The 21,029-nt window shown below is 39.6% G+C and overlaps 1 protein-coding gene across 1 annotated transcript; it reads right to left on the bottom strand.

The window, feature by feature from the left end:
- Positions 1 to 504: 504 nt before the first annotated feature.
- On the bottom strand, positions 505 to 18,168 carry SMARCE1 (SWI/SNF related BAF chromatin remodeling complex subunit E1). The gene is made up of 11 exons (XM_079796863.1): positions 18,026 to 18,168; positions 15,938 to 15,989; positions 15,717 to 15,760; positions 12,635 to 12,739; positions 7,910 to 7,990; positions 6,926 to 7,057; positions 6,479 to 6,650; positions 4,657 to 4,829; positions 3,787 to 3,888; positions 2,931 to 3,141; positions 505 to 780 (listed from the first exon to the last, which is right to left on the bottom strand). The coding sequence occupies exons 2-11, from the start codon at positions 15,942 to 15,944 to the stop codon at positions 572 to 574; spliced, it is 1,236 nt and encodes a 411-aa protein (XP_079652989.1). The 5' UTR covers positions 15,945 to 15,989; positions 18,026 to 18,168; the 3' UTR covers positions 505 to 571.
- Between the last annotated feature and the right edge of the window lie 2,861 nt (positions 18,169 to 21,029).

The raw sequence follows: 21,029 nt of genomic DNA, 5'->3' as shown, positions 1-21,029 counted from the left end.
CACCCCAGTGAGCTGTAGGAAGGCATTTGTAAGAGTAGATTCTGCAGCATCAAAGGAAAATTCTCCAAAAATGGGCATTTTTTCAATTTAAATTCCGAGGCTTTCAGCAGTGAAGGGTAGAAACAAGATCTAAGGAAGAGAACCATCATCACAACCACTTAAGAAAGGTGACTATGGCCCTAGCTGGTTTGGCTCAGTGGATTGAGCGTCAGCCTGTGGACTGAAGGGTCCTGGGTTCGATTCCGGTCAAGGGCACATGACCAGGTTGCGGGCTCAATCCCCAGTAGGGGGTGTGCAGGAGGCAGCTGATCAATGATTCTCTCTCATCATTGATGTTTCTATCTCTCTCTCCCTTTCCCTTCCTCTCTGTAATCAATAAAAATATATTAAAAAAAAAAGAAAGGTGACTATGCCATTTGGCTCATGATGTTATATGGTCCAAAAGCTTTGGGTGGCGTGATATGGACAAGGAAAATATTAGTACACAAACCACATAACACCATTAAAACTCAAAAACATTTTTTTTTTTTCATTTAAAAAAGGATTTAGAATACATAAAACAAGGCAACATTTATTCTTTTTTCTCATCTTCTGGTATGGGATCTGTTGGTGGCTCCTCCACTGTGGCGCTGTTGCTCTCGGAGCCAGTGTTACTATCACTGGTCCCTTCCTCGGCCATACTGTCCACCCCCTCCTGTCCACTCTCCTTGTCCTCAGGAGTAGATGTGCCTTCTTCACCATTCTGCTGGCTTTCTGTTGTTTCTTCAAGGTGTGTCTCCTCTGTAAGCACACATTTGTCACTGTTAGTTCTGAGACAGACATTTACTCTTCTAATTAGGCCGACAGCCGAGAGCTCAACTGTCCCAACACGTGGCTGTTAAGCACCTAAACTGAGCTAGTGTGACCAAGAAACTTTCAGCATGTTTGAGATAATTTGGGGTTTAAGAATCTACTTTTTAACTGTAAATTTATGAAATCTAAATACACGTCAAGTACTTCTTGACCCGTATTTTAAAATTTAGCTTCAAATTTAGATGTGCTGTAAGTACAAAATACACATCAGATTCCAAAGACTTCATGAAAAGAGAATGTAAGAAATTAATACTTTTAGGCAGCTCCGAGCTGGAGGGATGATGGTGCCGGCAGCCAGGGGAAGGAAGGCCCATTCTTGCACGAATCTTTGTGCATAGGGCCTCTAGTATAAAATAATAGTGAATGTCAACTGTAATTGGAAAAAGAAGTTAATCACATGTTGAAATGAAATTGTTTAGGATAAACTGGGTTAATTAAATATATGTTTAAAATTAATTTCACTTGTTTTGCTTTACTTTGAAAAAATGTCATTAGTAGAAAATGTAGTCATACAAGTGACTTACAAGGCTGTCGTGGAGTGCTTTGTATTTAATGAGTAAGAAAGTGCATGTGGAAATGATATAAGGTCAGTATTTTAGGTATCTCATTAATAGTCATGTTGGGCTGTTTTCTGTAAGAAATTAAGAGCATGAGGTTTTTGCTCTAATAGGTTCACTTTTCTTCAGTTTTTTTCCTGTAGGCTAGAAGGATAAAAATCTGAGTGAAGACCTACAGGCATGTTCTATTCATAGATGACAAAACAGAGGTAAAGGACAGAGTGTTCCATTTAGTTGCAAAATGAGCAAAGAACCATACCACACTCTAGCTCTCAAACTCTTGCATTAACCACAAAAATATGCCCATGTTCAAATTTTGTTAAGATAAAAAACATGTTCACACAAAACAGAAAAAGGCTCAAATAATGAAACTTAAAATCTATCTGAAATGTTAATCTGCTGAATTATATTTTGTAGAAATATCTGGTAACATTTACATTCCATTAAATGTTTTCCAGATGTCAAATAGGAAGTCATCAGTTGAGTACTAAGCATGATTACTACCCTTCCCCCTTCTTATGATGGTCCTGGAGACTTTTGCCTGTGTTTCCCATAATACTTTTGCTTAGTCCTGTTTACATAGTACATTGGTCAGGGACAAAACTGTGCCAGAGGTAAGGTAATCTCAAAATTTCAAATAATAACCAATTTAATCAGTGTTTATATAAGTTTTGCATGGTATTTTATTTTATTTTTTGCCTTGAGGAATGCTTTCAGTCAGAAATTCTGAGTACACCTGGGAGTAGGAATTTTTCAGGGTGGGGTCAACAAACTTTTCTGTAAAGGCTACATAGGAAATATTTTAGGTTATGTGGGCTAGTCTTTGTTGCAACCACTCAACTATATGTTGTGGCCCCAAGTAGTCACAGACAGTATGTAAACAAATGGGTGTAACTGTGTTCCAACAACACTTTATTTAAAGCAGGTGGCAGGCAGGATTTGGCCCTGTCCAAGGGCACCAAAAATGATGTGTCTTAACAGCAATACCACATCTTATTTAAATAATTTTAGCCACAAAGGTTAAAATACTGAGTGCCAATACCATGTCAAACCCAATACTGAATGATTTTATGTACATTTTTGAATTTACCCTTTAGAACTCACTGAGGCAGGTGCTAGAATACTTACAAATGAAGGAATGAACGGAGATGAAGTAACTATCCAAAGGCACAGTGCTAGCACGTGGTGAAGCAGTGTTAGACCCTGATCTGACTCCAGGGCCAGTCTCCTTAACCATCACACCATCACACTGAAAACGACTTGACCCAATCTGAGGAAATAACTAAGACCTCAAAGAGCAAGACTAAAGATAACATACCGCTGCTGTTCTGCACTGATACAAACATGTTACACGAACCTACTTTTAGAAATTAAGATTTGGAAAGAAGTGGGTAGGTCATATAAAGAATAACTGAAGAGGTAGCAGGGACAGAGTGACCTCTGAAAGGTATTGAGAAAGAGAAATAAAAATGAAAGAGCTGTAAAACCCAACATTTACACTGGTGTCCACTGGGAGGTTACCTGTCTCCATTGGAATGTTCTCGGCTTCTTTCTTTTCTTCAGTCTTATTAGCTGCTTGTTCTTCCTCAGGAACAATGCTGCTCTGACTGCGTTCAGCTTGCTCTGCTGCCTCCTTCTCCCTTTCCTCCTGCCTTTTGCGAGCCTGTTCCTCTGCCTGTGCAATTTCAGCTGCAATTTTTTCCATATCCACTTCTATTTTTAAACCACACAACTAGTAGTCAGAAAAAACCAACACACAAAAAAAATCTCTTAGTAATGTTCTTTTCTTACAATCTCTCAAACAGAAAAAATTACTTCAAAAATGGGATTTATTGGTTATAAACTATATGTATATGGGAGGGAAAAAAAAACATGGCTCCAGGTCTTCTCTGAGAGTCTGTGTCTATAGGAAAAGAAAGTTGCAGAGCCATGTAACATCAAATATTACAAAATAGTTGGCGAGGCAATGCTGAAAGTACTGGATTATATATAAAGTTCCCATTTTATATTTTAGGCTACCAAACACTAGATTTACCTATTTAATACAAAGTGCAAACTGTGAACTACATCTAATAACGACATTTGATAAATTTCAATAAAATGAAAAATAATTAATGCTTGCGTGAGAGTTTAAAACATCAGAGGAGTCTAGACTCGATAGGCCTAGTATATGTACTCATACTAAATATTTCAAACCTATTACAATTTTGCCAAAAAATGGGAATAATTTTATAAAGCAAAGATCTACTGGTTATAGTGAAATTGCCCCTGTTTCAAAGTGAAAAATATTCAACAAAAGCACTATTTTGGAAAAAAGAATGAGAAATAAAAGTAACAGACACAATGATAAAGTACAGTTAACACATTAAATTGATACCCTCTTAAGTTCATTGTTGAATGAATCTGTGCTTTCCAGGAATTTCCTCTTCTTTTCCTGGTGTCGCTCCTCTATTTGAAGAAGTTCAGCTTCTAGTTTTCGCTGTAAGACATATGACCACACTTTGTAATTGTTTTATAATTACTGCATTACTTTCTTTAAAGCAAATGTCAAATAGAAAACATGTCTCATTTTTTAATAGTCCACACTTTCTTACAATATAACACATGCCTGAATTCTTTTTTTTTAAAATATGTTTTTATTGATTTCAGAGAGGAAAGGAGAGGGAGAGAGATAGAAACATCAATGATATGAGAGAATCACTGATTGGCTGCCTCCTGCACACACCCCACTGGGGGTTGTGCCTGCAACCTGGGCATGTGCCCTTGACCAGAATCGAACCCGGGATCCTTCAGTCCACAGGCCGACGCTCTATCCATTGAGCCAAACTAGCTAGGGCCTGAATTCTTAATTTAAGTCATTTATTACACAACTATGTCTAGCTAAGGTTTTAAAATAAAAGTAAAATGTAGCAGAGAGGAATCACTATGACTAGTAAGTATGTGATGTTAAATATTGTTTCAGGCCTGAGCAATTTCAGAATATCGAGTAAAGCAGTAAAAGGATGGTAGGATGTCTCAAAATTCTCAATGGATAAATTTTCCATTACAAGACTCTGTTACAGTTTTAAGGATAAACGTATTAAACCTGTGGGAAAGGTCCACTCCCTCAAGCCGCTTTCCTGAGTCAGGAACAGGTTAGATTGAACAGACATACTTCACAGGCGCACTGATGCATTATACAGAACCAGGTCACCTGGGATCTGTGGCATAAGCCCATTTTACTATAACAAATGTTTTGTGACTCTACCTGATGAACCATTAAGGACTGGACCTGTCGTTTGAGGACCTGCATTCTAGCTGTTGTGACAACCGACCGAACGTCTGGCACCACACTTTCACTAAGGATTTCACTGATGAGGCGGTGGTTTCTCTGGAAACGGGCGGTGGCTGTGTGCTTCATTGAAAAGCCATCATCATAATCTGGAATAAATGAGATGTTCTGGAAATTAGGTCACCAGTAACCATAAACAGGAGTGTGACAATGTACACACTTAATTACCAAGGAGCATGGCTCTCCCAAGTGGGTCTAAAGGACACCATGGGAACACTGGGGCAGTCACTTAATAAAAACCATACAGGACACGCTGTGTTCATGGGCGAAGGTACTGGTTTTTCTCACAGAATCTTTAAGAGATGATATGTGTCAGAGGAAGATTTGGCTGAAACACAAGTGAGATATAAGCACGTGTCTTTAGCCTGGAAATCAATGTGAAGGCTGCGTGTGATAGCAAAACTAGAATTCTGCCAATGTTTCACTCTCTTGGTAGTACCTGTCCTTTCTTCTGAGCAGCTTTAAGATCCTATCTTAAACTTAAAAAACATAATGGGCAGAAGTTTGAGAAGCAGAGAAAAGGAACCCTTTTTAAAGATTGTTCCTGAGTGATCCCTTCAGCCTGTCTCAATATTCATGCTGTTACCTTTCACCTAGTGAAAGCTATTTTCTATCTATGGCTTCTACATTGCTAGCCTTTATTTCCTCTTACACTGAGCCCCCCCACCCCTTCCGATTATGCGTAGACTGGATGCTCTCCTACCTTTTTTAGTTCTGCATGCTTTTTCTGCATTAACCATTCACTCTGAGCAGTTAAGGTCTGTGTACGCTAGTGTGTCTTTAGCACTCCTGATTCTGTTTAATACTTGATAGTTTCTATTCCATATGCTATTTGTTATACTTATATCCTATTCTGTATTTATGAGAATATCTGCCAATATCCCAATCTATTCTTTTAAAATAGCATTTTTGTTTTTCTTTTAAATATATCAGTTTATTTGTCTTTAGGTGGTATTATTGCTTCCTCTCTCAATGGTGTATCTTTTTTAAAGTTCTTACAAGCATTGTTACCACTACTTTAAAATGGGGTCTTAAATTATTGTTTTCTGTTGCTTGTAGTTAGAACTTCCAACCTTTTCCATATCACAGCAGCACACAGAGAAAATATTATTTGTACACTGGGGCTCCTTGCAGCTACAGACTCTGCCTGGCTGCACACGGCCAGGGGCGCAATCTGTAGACCTGCAAACTATTCATGAAATGGCAATGAGGAAGCTGATTTGTGTGTGTGTGTGTGTGTGTGTGTGTGTGTATAAAATTTGTGTACCCTTATGTGTGTTATCATGAGCTACATTTATAAATTCGAGCTGGATTTCTCACTTAACTGGGAAAGAAATTTTATAGTGCTTTTTTCCACTCATTAACTTTCTCTCTTAGGAGTCCTTAATTCAGGGCTTAGGGAACCAATAAGAAAACAGGATGTAACTAGAAGGCATTTACCTTTTTTAAAGCAGTTGAGGCAAAATTCTGATTATGGCTCAAAAGCCTTTCAGGCATTTTGAGTACAAAGATTTGGATAAATGATAGTTTTTGCTATTTTCTGCACTAAAAAGAATATCTCCTTTTCTTGTGGGAAATTCACATACAAATCTTACAAAATATTAATCAAAATAATGAAATGGTACTTAAATTATGCTTTGTTTTCCATTTAGGATAGGAAGTAAAAACTTAAAAGATTTGTCTTATTTTAATTCTCAGAGAAAGCATAACAAAACCCCACTTTATTTTTATTATTTACCATCCGGATCTTCAGCTGGCTGGATGCTCATGTAAGGTTCTCCTTTCTCCATGCGAGACTGCCTCTGTCGACTTTCTTCCTCTAAAGCGGCTTCGGCACGACTTTTTGCATTTATGTAAGCAAGGTATGCGGGGGAATTATGGTAGGCCTTCATAGATTCATTGTACTCTATCTGAAATTCAAATGTTTTTCAGTTTTATAATGAACATTTATCAGGTTATAATGAATACCTATATTATCTCACAGGAATATCCAAAGACACCATAATTATCTCCTTTTTACAGATACGAAATCTGAAGCCTAGAGAAATTAGGTAACTTGATCAAGGCAGACAAAGCCGCAGTGCAGCCTCAGCTGTCCGGCTAGATCTTAGGCTTCTTTTCTAAATCATAAGCAAATGTTCATGCCTTTCCCACTGTGTCCATCCCACTGCAGCCCCCACGCTACCTTTTCTGCTTCGTATTCGTTTAAATATTCTTGTTTTTCTTCATCGGTGAGATCTCGCCACATGCCACCAATAATCTTGCCAATCTCCCACAACTTTAGGTCAGGGTTGGAAGCCTTTACTTGGTCCCAGACCTTAAAAAGGAAACAGTTGAAATGTCAGTATTGATGCCTAGAAATACAGACCTTTAAAAATACTTTTTAATATTAACACATTTTTAAATGTTCAAAAACAGAGGGAATAGAATCAAGTCTACATATTCTCATTAGCCTGCTGTACAATTAACAGTTGGCCAATCTCATTTCCTCTACAGTCTGACGGATTGCTTTAAGCCAGATCTCAGACATTAACAATCACTACAGGTACTCAGTAACAGAGTCTGTGTCTAAGTTCACAAAAATTCAGTAATCTGCACAATACAATGTATCATCAAATACACATATAATTATGACCAAAAATTCTAAATAGTGATGGAAATAGCTAAATGCTCTTGTCTTTAATAAGATATTATTGGCTGTATCTATTAAGAGTAATGTAGGTTCATCACAAACAAAAAAAGAGGGAAAATTCAAGATAGTGTAAAGAAAATAAAAATGATCATAGCTTACTATTTAGAGATAACTATGTCTTTTGGCTTTTTTCTTCCTTCAAACTAGCATGTAGTTGCTATTATTTTTATAAAAATAAGATACTAATACATACAGTAATCTTATATCCCTTTTTTCATCCAAGATTTTTCTAATGTCATTAAATATTCTCCAAAAGTCTATATAACAATGGCTATATACACTGTCTTAAGGATTTTAACAGTGTATTTAATCATGTCCTTCTTGTTGGATTTTAGCCCTGGAACTTTAAAATCAGAACCAATTTCTTTAACAACTGCAATCCTATCCTCTGACGATGCACAGAAAAGCTGGCTCAGCCCATCTGAAACCTGATGAGAAGCAGACAGCAGTGCCCACTCCTCGCTCCTCAGCACCTACCTTTCTGCTGTACCTCATGTAGGGCATCAGCGGCTTATCTGGAGGCTTTGGGGGTTTTGGAATCGTAATACCAGAGGATGCCTACAAAAGAGTTAAAAACATTCATTATTCAATTGCAAGAAGCTCAGCAGTAAAATGAAAAGAGAGCGCCTTAAAAATTCTAATGCGCCTTTCTTCTACTCGTCCATGGATACAAGATTCTTATATTTTCTCCACTGAAAATAGCTATCACTGCAAATTCAGAAATGTTCACATCAAAAGAAAATGACTTTACGCACATAATTTAAAAATATTTTACATAGCAGTTTATTGCTACTGCTTTGACAACCTGGCTGTAAGAATAAATAAATTATTACATAACAATCCATACATCAAAAATATATGGTCACACAGCAAATGTCCCACATTCAGGACATTACCTGGCACCCTTTTATTTTGCTTAATTTACCATTACACATACAGTCAACACTTGATTATCTGCACCAGAATCTGAATGCCTTCAGCACTTAGCCACACTCACACTGTCTACAGGGCACTTTGTATCTATCTGTATTATTTCAGAATGCACCCCTACATAAACAACAAAAACTATTTTCTAAATCCAAAAACAGGCAACAAAAAACCTCATCTCCTTTATCACGACTAGACATTTTAAGGTTCTATATTTAGTGGTTTTCTATAAAGGGGATCAAGAAGTGTGAAATAAAGTCATGCCTTTTTTATCCTTAGTGTAGGGGCAACCAAGTTTACTGGGAACAGAGAAATGGCAGACACGTGCCATTAAAGTATATCAAGAATCTCAATTTGATTAAAAAAGAAAGAGAAAGAAAAAAGATTGGTTCTTTCTATGGGCTAATATCTATGAAAGAGATACTAGATAACTTCTAGTGGGCACCCCACATAACTCCAAGAATGCCCATTTCTGAACTTAGTCTCATCTTAATATATGTATGACTCTATTTGCTCAAGGACTCAGAATAAAACCATGGCTGGATTATTTTTATTCCCCCCCAATTTCTAGAGGACCCCCAATATTGATTCTTGCCAGGCAGGGGGTAAGAAGTGCTGACTTATTCTAATTACCAAGACAGAGATTGGCACATCCTTGTAAGAAAACTAGTGACAGTTGGTTCCCTTGCTTTTCTGTTGTTGCTGTGACAAAACCCTAGGGAAAACTCCATTCTGGGCTAGGACCTCAGTCACAACCTTATTTTTCATCCATGGGCTCAGAGATTAGCATGTTTGCACCCTACTCCACTGCTTTCAGACAGTGCTTCCTTTCACTGTGAGGGTCTCCTTCTCCCCTCTGTGCTTTTCAGTAACTGTTTCTTCATACACAAAATTATTAGAAAGCATTTCATCTTTGAAGCAGTATTTCTTCTCTTCTCACTCTTCATATACAGTCTTACCACATCTCATGCTGGTGCCCATGCAGACAGACCTTGCTTTTAGCAGCAGGGGGCAATGGAAGGAGGTGAGCCATTGGGGATGGAAACTGTCAACAGCGGTGGTGTGAAGAGTAAGGGAAGATCTGTCTCAGGGTCTGTGAGTTCTTTCAAGGAGGGAAGGGAATAGGGAGGAATTCCTACAAAGCTAACCTTACTAGTATGTCATAAAATCAGAGCAAGACATATAAAAGTCTGAGTATTCATACATGAAGTTATTAGAAAGCATTTCCAACTCAGCCAACACAAATCTTCAGAATTTCATGAAGTTACAAATAAAGTTGAAATTGTGCCAATAATTGAATTTGGTAGGTCATTGTTAACAATTTTTTTTTAAAAAAAGAGGTAAAAAATTATAAAATGTCTATGCTTAAATATGTTGAATTAAAACACTTAAAAGATAAGTTATAGTAATATTTGCTCTTGGATGTTTTTCAAAGGACTGCATTTATAACATTAATGGGTTTGCCTATTTATCTTCCTTTCTCCCAAAGAAAGGTACCCAAATAGCTCACATACTAAGTCCCTATTTTTATTACATTGACCAATTTACAAACGCAAACAAAACAAAATCAAAAACATTAACAAAGTTAAATTCTAGCTAATTTTGAGGATACTAAAGATTTGTATCATTAAACACCTGTCATTTACCATCTCAGACATCATACTATAATGTCTCAATGCCCAGTAGTTATGCTTTTTTTAAGCTTTTCTTTCCTTGCTGTTACCATGAAATCTATCTCTAGCAGCAACTCTCCCTCTTTCCAATTTTCTGCTTCTAACTGGCAATGCATTGGGGGAAAACAAGTAACTATGCTTGTTAAAACGTGCTTACGTAAGAGTATGGTCCTGGGATCTCCTACAAAAAAAGTCCATGATTTTGTGAAATTTATTTTGGCTACTCAAGAGTTTGTTGTTGTCTCTTCCCAATTCTCAGCTGTTTCTCTCTGGAAGGATCTTATTTAAGGGTTTTCTCCTGGGATAGAATTTCTACTGAAGTACAGAAATAAGTTGTTTTTAACATTTTATTTCAACCTATTTCCCACACTGTACTTAAGAGAAGTTAATCATCATCCGAATGAAGACCTGACTAGGAGTGATTTCCATCTCATAGCTATCACAAGCACTCCGAAAGGTTTCAACACGCTATATAGTTATGGTCTGAAAACTATTCCAGTATACAGGAGCCTACAGGGAGCTACTTAATAGGGATGCACAGAATCATTCCTTCACATCACAAACAGGACACCCCCCAAGTCCAGCCAAAGTAATACATAGTTGGGTCAACTTAAATAAAACACTCTAATAATGGTCAAAATCAGATTTACTGAGTCCTAACATGGCTTAAATTAGATATATAAAAAAGGTGGTGTAAAACTTTAGGCATAACTAATTTTCTTGAGGATGATTCAATGACCTAAGACAGAGGTCACTAAAAGTTGAAGGAGCTGGAATGAACATAGGCTAAAAGCCTTCATATTTTCTAGGCTGTTCAGGCTAAGTCTAAATAGCAGTTTAATTATAATTTAATTTGATATTGAAAGAACAATACAAAGAAAACAACTACAAAGAATCCAAACACCAAATTTTCCACCCCCAACAACCCTTTTGTCCAAATCTACCCTGAAGCTAATGCCCACTCCAAATGTTGTGGTCCCAACACACCTAAGGAGGAATGGGGAGAAGCAGATAATTTAGCCAGGTTCCAAGACAGAGAGCGCACTTGCCTTTTTCTAGTAAGTCTCCATTAAATGATTTCATTTTATTAAGAGAATTCTCACAGATAGGTCCAAGTTAACAACAAAATGCTTACACAGACCAAAATACAAATGATTCTAATATTACAGTTACCACTATTTCTATTCCATTAACATAGATAATCAAGAGCTGACTGTATAGAGCAATTAAAATGCAATCATTCTTGTTTACTTGCGCATGAGTAATTTTCTGCATTAACATGAATGGTCCAAAATTGATTCTGTTCCCTGTTTAAATTAAAATGTTCTTTATCATTTGATAACCTTGCCACCCATTACATTCATGAAACAACACATTTAGGCCAGGAAAAAACATGTATCGATGCACATAAAAATTGTATGCATTGTGAAATGCATACACACACACACACTCTGTCAGAATTCTTTTCAGATACCATGAAATATGCATGGCACATAAAACTTGGTATGCTTATGAAGTACAAATTATGCCGAAACAATGAAAATTTTAGACAAACAAAACCTATCAAGCTAAGCAATATGCTTACCAAGATAGTCTGATAGTAACAAGCTTTTTGCTCTAGCTTGACTACAGGGTGAGAGGGCTTTTTGAATTCACATAATTGAATTATTTATGAATACAGCAAACAAAAACCAGGTAGAGAAGTTTACAGCCATTCTGGGTGGTATAAATTCTCACCAAATACCATAATCCAATGTATTCAGATATTTGGCTTTTGGATTCAATTTAGTTATTTATTTTTGATAAATCTTTTTTATAGCTATTTTTTTTCTTTGGTACCTAAACTTCCTTGGAGTTTAAGATGATTCTAAAATAAAAAGTACATCACCCAATTTTGATTATTTTAAATTTATAATTTACTTTACTATTTATTTTTTCTTAGATTGGTCAGTTAAATGACCTATCTTCAGTTTCAGAAATCATATCCCTTATTCTAAGGATTATAAGCACACTTCTAGTTGTAGTTATCTAGTCTGGTACTTCAAATTCATTTCATTCAACTTTTATTCTGCAATTCTTTGATGTGACACAAAAGTCTTTTTCTCTTTTTAACTGAAGACAAATGAATCTCAGAAGGTCAACTATTAAATCCAAAAGACAAATAATTATGTGTAGCAATTCAAACTAGTAGGCCAGCCAAAAAAAGCCAGGTCTGAAGGCCCAGCATTTACTAAGAAACTTGAGTTCTTGAACCTAATGCTAGTTACCTTAAATGAAAGATAACGCTTCAGCTCAACTAGAGTATTTTAACCATAAGAACTTCTAGGTTTGTCTACACATAGTACAAAGATTAAGTGCCCAAGGTTTTATCTCTACCAACCACCAAAAAGAATGAAGTTTTTTCTTATACATATCCAGATCTCACTATATATATATATATATTTTTTCAGTGTAAGATCGTACAACAAATGTTCAAAATAGTCGAAAAGCCAGGTTAAAAAAATTTAATGGCTGTGCTGATGATTCACAAGGACCTAACTCTGAAGGCATTTCTGGTCAATTCCAGTTGTTTGCCGGATGCTGTAATAGTTGATTCTCCTACCGTGACCCGGCTGTTGGTGCCCGGGTTCCCTCCCAGCCTGTAGTTGTTGTAGGCGAGATGACTGTATGGATTGTATCCCACAAACCCTGGTGTGCTGGGCATTTGCTGATGGAAACAAATGAGACAAAAACACGAATGAGAAATGAGATCAAACGAGGAAAACACAGAAATGAAAAATGATCTGCATATGACATGCAAAAGCAACCTGAATTTAAACAAGCAATGATGTGTTGTAGTTGTTTTTTCTTTCATTGAGAAACCAGTCTGCAAGGGTGTGTTTTTTTCTCTCTTTCTCTCTCTTTGCAGGGGCCAGTGGTGTCTGTGTGAATTTGAATGTGTGCTTGCATTTTTGGGATAAGCAGTACAGTGAAGTGTCTCAAACATTCAGGATTACTTTATGGTCAATAGTATGATATAACAACTTAGCAATATATGTCTGAGAGGAAAGCTTGAAATGTGGTAAACTACAAGTGTGAGAACACTTTACATGCAAAACAAAACATGATTTATTTGACAGTTATGTGGATGCCGCCAATGTATTTGTCTACTAAAAACAAAAACAAGAAATGGACTGCTTTCAAAGACAGTTTTAAATCATTTTATATATGTGAGAAATGAGAAGAGACTCAAATCGGGAAGTCAGAAGTTGTCAATAGAAAAGAACATATGTGAGATTCAATGGATGTCACATACATGATTTCAAAACAAAGACTTGTAAGAAATGCATGGATTTCATTCTGGGGTACTGTCTGATCTTTTTAACCCAGCCATTCTTTTATAGGCTTTCTTTTCCATCTCTTCTTTGATCCATCTTCCGTAAGTCAGTCATGAATAATTTCTGCATTTAGTTAATGTGAACTATTTTTCTAGTTGACAGACTTGAACTCTCTCTTTTTAAAAATAAATCTAGTTTCCTGATAGCTCTAGTCCTTTCAAAAACACAGTTACTCGCTGCAGCAACAGAATTATTGGCTTTTGTGAATTATGTGTTGATGTGATTACAAATGGGCTCTTATATAGCAGTCCCCTTGTGGTTAATATAATGACATCCAATGTTAATAATCAAGATATAATACATAAAAAGAATATAGCAAAGAGACCAAAAGTAGAGTATTTTCCCTAATGAAATTCAATAAAAACAAGTGACAGTAATTTCATTTTAACATGCAATTAACAGTCTTGAATTGTATGATGTAAAATACACTTAACACATTCCAACTAAACTGTAACTGTTATAAAATAAACACAATTTTCTAAAACATGCCGCTGCACATATCCTTAGTCTCTGAAAGATATTCAAACATTTGATACTCTTTAGAAGAGAACTGATCAATTTGTAATCTATGTAGTTATAGAAGACGCAAATTAAGCTTATTAAAGTAGGCAAAACAGATGAAATATCAAAGGCACAAAAGAAGTGCATATTACTTAGAGTGGTACATCTGGGTGGTGGAGGTGATAGTAGTGGTGATGATGATTGTGATGGTGGTGGTTAAAATAATGGAAAAAAAAAAGGAAGGAGGATAACTCATTTAATTTCCACTCTGTTGGATGTCCTAATCCATAGTCTTCTGTATTTATGTGTCAATGTGAAGCTATAATGGTACAGAAATATGGCTAAAGAAAGGCAAAAATTAAAAAAAGATCCCTTTCTATATTTGAGAAGTCATAAGCGAACACTTGGTTTTGGACTATTTTTATTATCTCAAAAAATCAAGTATGTGTTCCAGATACTATACACTGTCTGAGGCAGTATTTATATAAAAATGACACCTTCAAAAGTTGCATAAAAAATGAGACACTTCAAAATTGAGGCAATAATATAAGAAAATTAAGCAGGGGAGCTAAAAAAAAAAAATTGAACCTAAAACATGACAACTATACCATTTCCAAAAATGAAGTACATGGTTAGTTCTTTGAGGTCAGGAATCTCAATTGTTCAACTCCACCTGTTTAGCCACTAGCAGAGTGCCAAGGAGATGGTCGTAAGATATGTTCTTTGATTTAAGAAAGAAAACAAAGCAAACACAGGACTTTAAGATTTACTGGAAGTAACTTGAGACTATATGTTATATAAATTGAACTGATTACATGTGATATAGCATCTCTTTTTAAAAACATCTTACTGAAGAAAACCAAATTGCTGATAAACGTAACTAAAACATTTATCTAAGGGATTAGGAATTAAGAGTAGTTATCTAGTGGAGAAAAACAAAATTATACAAAGAGGACCTAATTAGTAAGCTAGCTTGAAATTTAGGGGGTAGGGGGTTTGGAAGGAGGGCTAACAGCTGTTAAAGAATTGCTTTTGTAGGGTATGGTCAAGGTTAATAGTGTTTTGTTTTGTTTTGCTCTTTTTAAATAACAAACAAGGAATCTATTTCAGCAAGGTCTGAAGAGTTACTGTTACATTTGTTGTATGGATTGGACAATTATTTGACATGCTGACCAAGCTGGATCAGAACTTGCTGGGTGAAAAAACCAGTTCACAACTATTATTTGGACACTTGGAAACACATCCAATTCCAAACCAATGATATATGGAGTGGAGTAAAATTCAATAGCAGGATCTGACCCACAGATAATAAAATCCTTACTTGAACAGCTTGAAAATAAAGATTTACAATGAGTGTTATTACAGAACTGGAAACTTTATTGTTTGATTTAATATGAAAATTATATATAGACAAGGAGAGAAAACAATGTAACCAATTTAAGGTTAGGTTTGAAAGTAAGAAATGCCAGAATGAGCATTCACTCAATATCAACTTTAAAGACTTTTAATAAGAGATTAACAAGAAAGAAGTGTTAAACTTGTCAGTTATTTCCCATTAAAAATAAAAAAGGAAAAAAGAACCAAGCATAGGAGGTTGGCTTTTCAGCAGTATGTTTCTTTACATGTTGGGGTTGGTTCAAAGTAAGATGCAAAGAGGTATTTTATTTAGTAGGAAGTGCTGGTTTTTTTTAGCTGAATTTTTCATCCTGTTGTTGTGATGATTGAGTGACCCTTCCTGGAAGACATCTGGGTTTTTGTATCAAGGCCAGACTTGGCTATTACATTAACAAGAAAATTAAAACTTACTGTTGCAGGAGCTGGGGTGGGAGGTGGGGCATAAGATGGTCTTTCTGTTTGAAAGAAAATAAATAACTTCTTGTAAACAACTGAGATATAATACTATGCAACAAAACTACCAATGGTCCTGTTTGAAGAAAAAAAAATGAGAGTATTTTGGAATTCCCATTTGCAAGGGCATTAGTCTCTTATTTATATAGATTGATAAATATAAAAAAAATGAAACTTACTTGACATTTTGGAAGATTAAGTTCTCAGTTCCTTAAGAATGAATCTGAGACACTAAAATAAAAAAAGGAAAAAAAAGAAAAAAAAAAGAGAATCAAAACTCAGCAAGCATGAGAGAATGTTTTCCTAAAGAATAGGGTAGTTTAATTGGTATTTCTTAGTAAAATTACATTATCTTCTAGTAACCAAGCCTTTTGCATACTTAACTAGTTCTTTAGGTCACTGTGTTGATCAGAATTAAGACGACTAAAACAAAAATCTTTCTTATGCTACTGAGCCACCTCTCGTATGGAAAACATTTTGCTGATGCCATGTACACATTTAATCAGACCGATAAAAATATAATGACAATAGAATGTGATACATTATCAGGGCCCACACTAAGGAGGCCTACAGATACTGAGAGCTCCCAAATCAGCAGCAGCTTCCCCTTCCTGTTAGCCCAACAACTTCCATTAAAATGGAGCAGCATTTTATTCCTGGAGGCAGTACAAAAGGTAACTGGCATGCTCATGAACTTGATATTCCCTCTTAGTGGTCAACAGCTTTATAACTGTTGGGAATACATTCTGAAAGAATCCATCAGGAAAAAAAACACACACCAAAACTCTTATTAACCCTTCACAGCCTGTTGCAAAATGATCTCCTCAGTGGAGCTTTCTTGATAAATTACCTGGGCAGAACTGCTTCCTCATCTGTATTCCTACCCACTTTACATAGATCTAGGATACTGTGTATTCTATCATGTACCTGTTAATGTGGCTAGATTGTGTGCTGCCTGGGAACAGGGACCATCTAATTCATTATTACAGTCCCAGTACCTAGCTCAATTCTTAATAAATTCTGCCCTAGTCTTACCAGCTCATGCCATGACCATGCACACGAGCTTGTTCCTGACATCAATATACATCACACAGTGCAAACAAAGCGATGTCCATTGTCAGAAAAAAGGCAGGTAACTTCTATGACTACTGGAGTACTTCCATCCAACGCTCTGTGCAACAAACATGACATATATATGTATATATATATATATATATATATATATATATATTTTTTTTTTTTTTTTTGCTCCTATTTTGCATTTTAGGGCAATTCCCTGGAGCCCGAGGCATACGAGACCTGGTGTGGAAGGAAACACTGTAGCTTATTTTCTCAAGGACCTAAACTGGGTCTCTCCCTCTTTCCTTAAGGAACAGGCGGAAACCACTGCCTCCGTGTCTATTTCCTTCCTGCTCACGTTCAGGGGGCTGTCAACACTCTGTGGGCAGCCCTGACCGACCCCGCCGCGAGCTCCCGGGTACACAGCATTCATGGTCCATTCTTTTAAACGGCTGACCTCCTTGGCTATACCACACGTCCCAGGTGCGGGCTGCCCACCCCTGGATCCATCCCCACCGCCGGACCTAAAATACCCGACAGGTATTTGCTGAATACCGTCTGGGGGACAGGCTAATGACCCACATCCTTTCGTCTTATCGTCACCAACGACCAACAAGCCAGGGACGGCTATTTCCATGTTACAGATGACATAGTGGGTTTAAGGAAGATGCCTAAAAAACACACAGCCAGGAAGTGCCAGGGATGGGCTCCCGACCCAGGCCGATCTGCTCCAGAGCTTCCGCTCTTCCCTCGGAGCCACACCGAGAGTCCTCAGGTCGATGCCTGGACTCCAGGGAGACCACCTTCCTGGGGGGGGCGGGGGGGGGGGGACGGGGAGGGAGAGGGAGCGATGCCCACGGGCCCGGCTCGCCCCACGGGCTTGCTCAGCGGCTGTTCCCTGTCGGCTTGCTGTGGAGGATGCACGCGACCAGCAACCCCACGAACGCGGGGGGTACGCATGGCTGCTTGGACCCATGTCGCGGGGTCAGCGGCAGGGGCGAGTCTGGCCGCCCAGGAGGGAACCCGAATGGGACTCCCTGCCCACCCTCGCTCCGCTAGGCCTCAGGGAGGGCGCTACCAGCCCCAGGCCCGGCCCCGCGGCCAGGCCTGAACCCCAAGCAACCCCCGGGGACCCGCCGTCCAGCCGCGCCGGGACCCCGCCGCCGGCCTCCCTCCCGACCCGCCAGAGCCCGGGCGGAAACACTCACCCGCGGGCAGAAAAGGCGCCCGCAGCTCCGGCCTCGCTTCCCTTTGTCCCGCGCGCACGCCCCGCCCCTCGCGCGCGGAGCGTCCGCACTCGCACTTTCCACACGCGCCTTAATTCCTCCCCGGGCGCCGCCGACCGTCTTCAGGAAAGGAAACCTCCTCGGGAGGACGCCCGAGGCTTCCTGCAGTCAAGGATTTTTTTTTTCAGGTCCTCTTTGTGCCGCCGAACCCCCCGAGTTTGGGTGCCTTTCCAGGCGGGCGCCGATTCGTCACGGCGGGGAGGCGGAGGGGGCCGCCCGCCCGAGAGGCCTGCGTTCCGCGGCCGGGAAGGGGGCGGGGGCGGCGGCGGCGGCGGCGACGGCGGCGGGACGTGCGAGGCGGCGCTGAGGGCGGTGGGAGCCGCGGCCTCGACCCCACGCGCGGGGCCGGAAGACGGCGGGGGTCGCCGGGGCAGGCGGCCCCGGAACCACTGTGGCCGCGCGGGCCAGGCTCGGGTCGCGCCAGCTCCGCCATCCCCACCCCTCGACCCCGCCTGGTCATTTTCTGAGCGAGCCCAGCTGTGTCCTTTCGCCGAGGATGGAAGCGCGGTTTCCGTCCCCACGGGCGCCTCTCGGCACGGGCTTTTTTCCGTTTCCCCAAGGTGGAATCTGGTGCAGTTGCCGCTGGTTTCCGAGCCGAGGCCCAGCGATGTGTGAATCCCCTGGGTTGGGTGCCCTTGCAGAGACGAGGTGCCACTGGTCTCTGCCCAACGTGGTCTTGGCTCATTGGGTGCCCATCGATGGGAATGCCTGCCCCACGCTTTCAGGTTAAACTCACCTGTCCTTTTGGATCCAGCTCACAGGTCTCTTTCTGATGCCCTCCTCCCCCCCCCCCCCCCCCCCCCCCGCAATAATCCTCTCAACTCCATGGTTCTTTGACATCTTTGTTGAAGTCTGTACCTGATCCAAGGTACTCGAGCGCTTGTCCTCTTTAATGCACGGTGAGGGTCTTGCCAACAAAGGTCCATTCATCTGCATTGGTCATCTTCACATTGCCAGTGTCTGCTAAGGCCTGACCCATTGTTAGATGCTCAATAAATGTGTATTGAGGTGCGGCCCAAAGTTAGCTTAGGGTGGTCTAGGGTCTAAGTGTGTGAGGGAAACTGGAAAAGGCTTGTAGTGATTTGCACATATACCTTCTTTTAAAATGTTTATTTGTAATACTAGAGGCCTGGTGCATGAAATTCCTGCACTGGAGGAGGGGCATCCCTCAGCTCAGCCTGCGCCCTCTCGCAGTCCGGCAGCCCTTGGGGGATGTCCGACTGATGGCTTAGGGCAGGGAGCGGGCCTAAGCTGTCAGTCGGACATCCTTAGTGCTGCGGGAGAGGCTCCTGCCACCACCGCTATGCTCCCCAGCTGTGAGCTGGCTTCTGGCTGAGTGGCATTCCTGTGGGGGAGCACTGACCACCAGGGGGCAGCTCCTGCATTGAGCATCTGCCCCCTGATGGTCAGTGCGCGTCACATCGACTGGTTGTTTGCCGTAGGGCTGAAACCGGCTCTCCGTCATCCCCTGAGGGGGTTCTTGATTGTGAGAGGGCACAGGCCAAGCCGAGGGACCCCACCTGTGCAAGATCAGGGCCAGGGAGGGACTGCGGAAGGGCTCCAGGGCATGTCTGGCCATCTCACTCAGTCTCAATCGGCGGGACCCCATCAGCAAGCTAAACTACAGGTCTGAGCGTATGCCCCCTGGTGGTCAGTGCACGTTATAGTGAGTGGTTGAGCCGTAGCATATCATTAGCATATCATTAGTATATTATGCTTTGATTGGTTGAACGGCCAACTGGATGACTGGACACTTAGCATATTAGGCTTTTATTATATAGGATGTCCATGAGTATTGGCAATCTGTGTACATGCTGAGCATAACTTATAAACACAGAACTAAATTCTGCCTTTTGCACAAACTTTTTTTTTGTTTCATATGTTGATAATTTGAGTAATGTGTCTGCATATTATTTATTGATATTTGTTTTTTAAAATATTTTTTATTGATTTTTAGAGAGGAAGGGAGAGGGAGAGAGAAACATCAATGTGAGAACGTAACATTGAGAGGTAGTATCCTTCACCTCCACCAACGGGGATCGAGCCCGCAACCCCAGGATGTGCCCTAACCGGAATTGAACAGGAAACCTTTCTGTATACTACATGATACCCAACCAACTGAGCCACACCAGCAAGGGTTATGCATATTATTTAATTACAGTGTAATTTTAGCTCATGTACCATAATGTTTCCATTTGACACTTTTAAATAATTGATGCATTTTTGACTCTGGGGAACATTTTTGTGCTTTAAAAACTATTATGGTAGAGCTCTGGTCAGTTTGGCTTAGTGGATAGAGTGTCTGTCTCTCCCCCTCCTTTCCACTCTCTAAAAATCAATGGGAAAATATCCTCGGGTGAGCAGTCCCAATTGGGTAACTCATTGGGAAACAGTAACTCTTCTGGAAGCAAACAAATAATTAAAAAAATTCTCATTACCTGTTGTGTTTTAAATTATTACTTAATCATCGTCACCTATAATTGTTCTCAGAAATTCTTCTCTCCCAATGACAAGTTCATCCAAATAGTACTGTGTATTTGAGTAGTGCTTTGTCAAATATGTTCACATGTATATAATTTCAAGCACCCGCGAGGTAGGCGTTGCTCCCAAGTACCATCTTTCCCTTTGTTTTCAAGTGTGAAAATTGAGGCTAGGAAATGTAAGTAATTCCTTCCTGGTTACATGGATAATTAGTGACAGTGCCAGGGCAGGGACGCTACAATTGTTAGTAACTGGAATTACTCTTTATTTTGGTATTTTGTTATAGAAGCATACATTTTAATTATGCCCAAATAATGGAAGAATATTAATTTATTTTATCTACAAAACGTGGGTAACATTATACATCTTGAAGGATCGTCGTAAGGATTAGTGATTATGTACAAGCACCCTGAGTGCCGTGTGAGGAGCAGAGTAAGCATTTTGT

This window comes from Cnephaeus nilssonii (genome assembly GCF_951640355.1).
Source record: "Cnephaeus nilssonii genome assembly, chromosome: 19".
Classification (NCBI taxonomy): Eukaryota; Metazoa; Chordata; class Mammalia; order Chiroptera; family Vespertilionidae; genus Cnephaeus; species Cnephaeus nilssonii.
This window is presented reverse-complemented; position numbering and strand designations above follow the sequence as displayed.

What these genes read in the sequence shown, in the direction of transcription:
- SMARCE1 (XM_079796863.1), bottom strand. An exon ending in ACATGAGGTACAGCAGAAAG is followed by an intron (nt 7,058 to 7,909) that starts GTAGGTGCTGAG and finishes TTCCTTTTTAAG; the next exon opens with GTCTGGGACCAAGTAAAGGC. An exon ending in ACGAATACGAAGCAGAAAAG is followed by an intron (nt 6,651 to 6,925) that starts GTAGCGTGGGGG and finishes TTTGAATTTCAG; the next exon opens with ATAGAGTACAATGAATCTAT.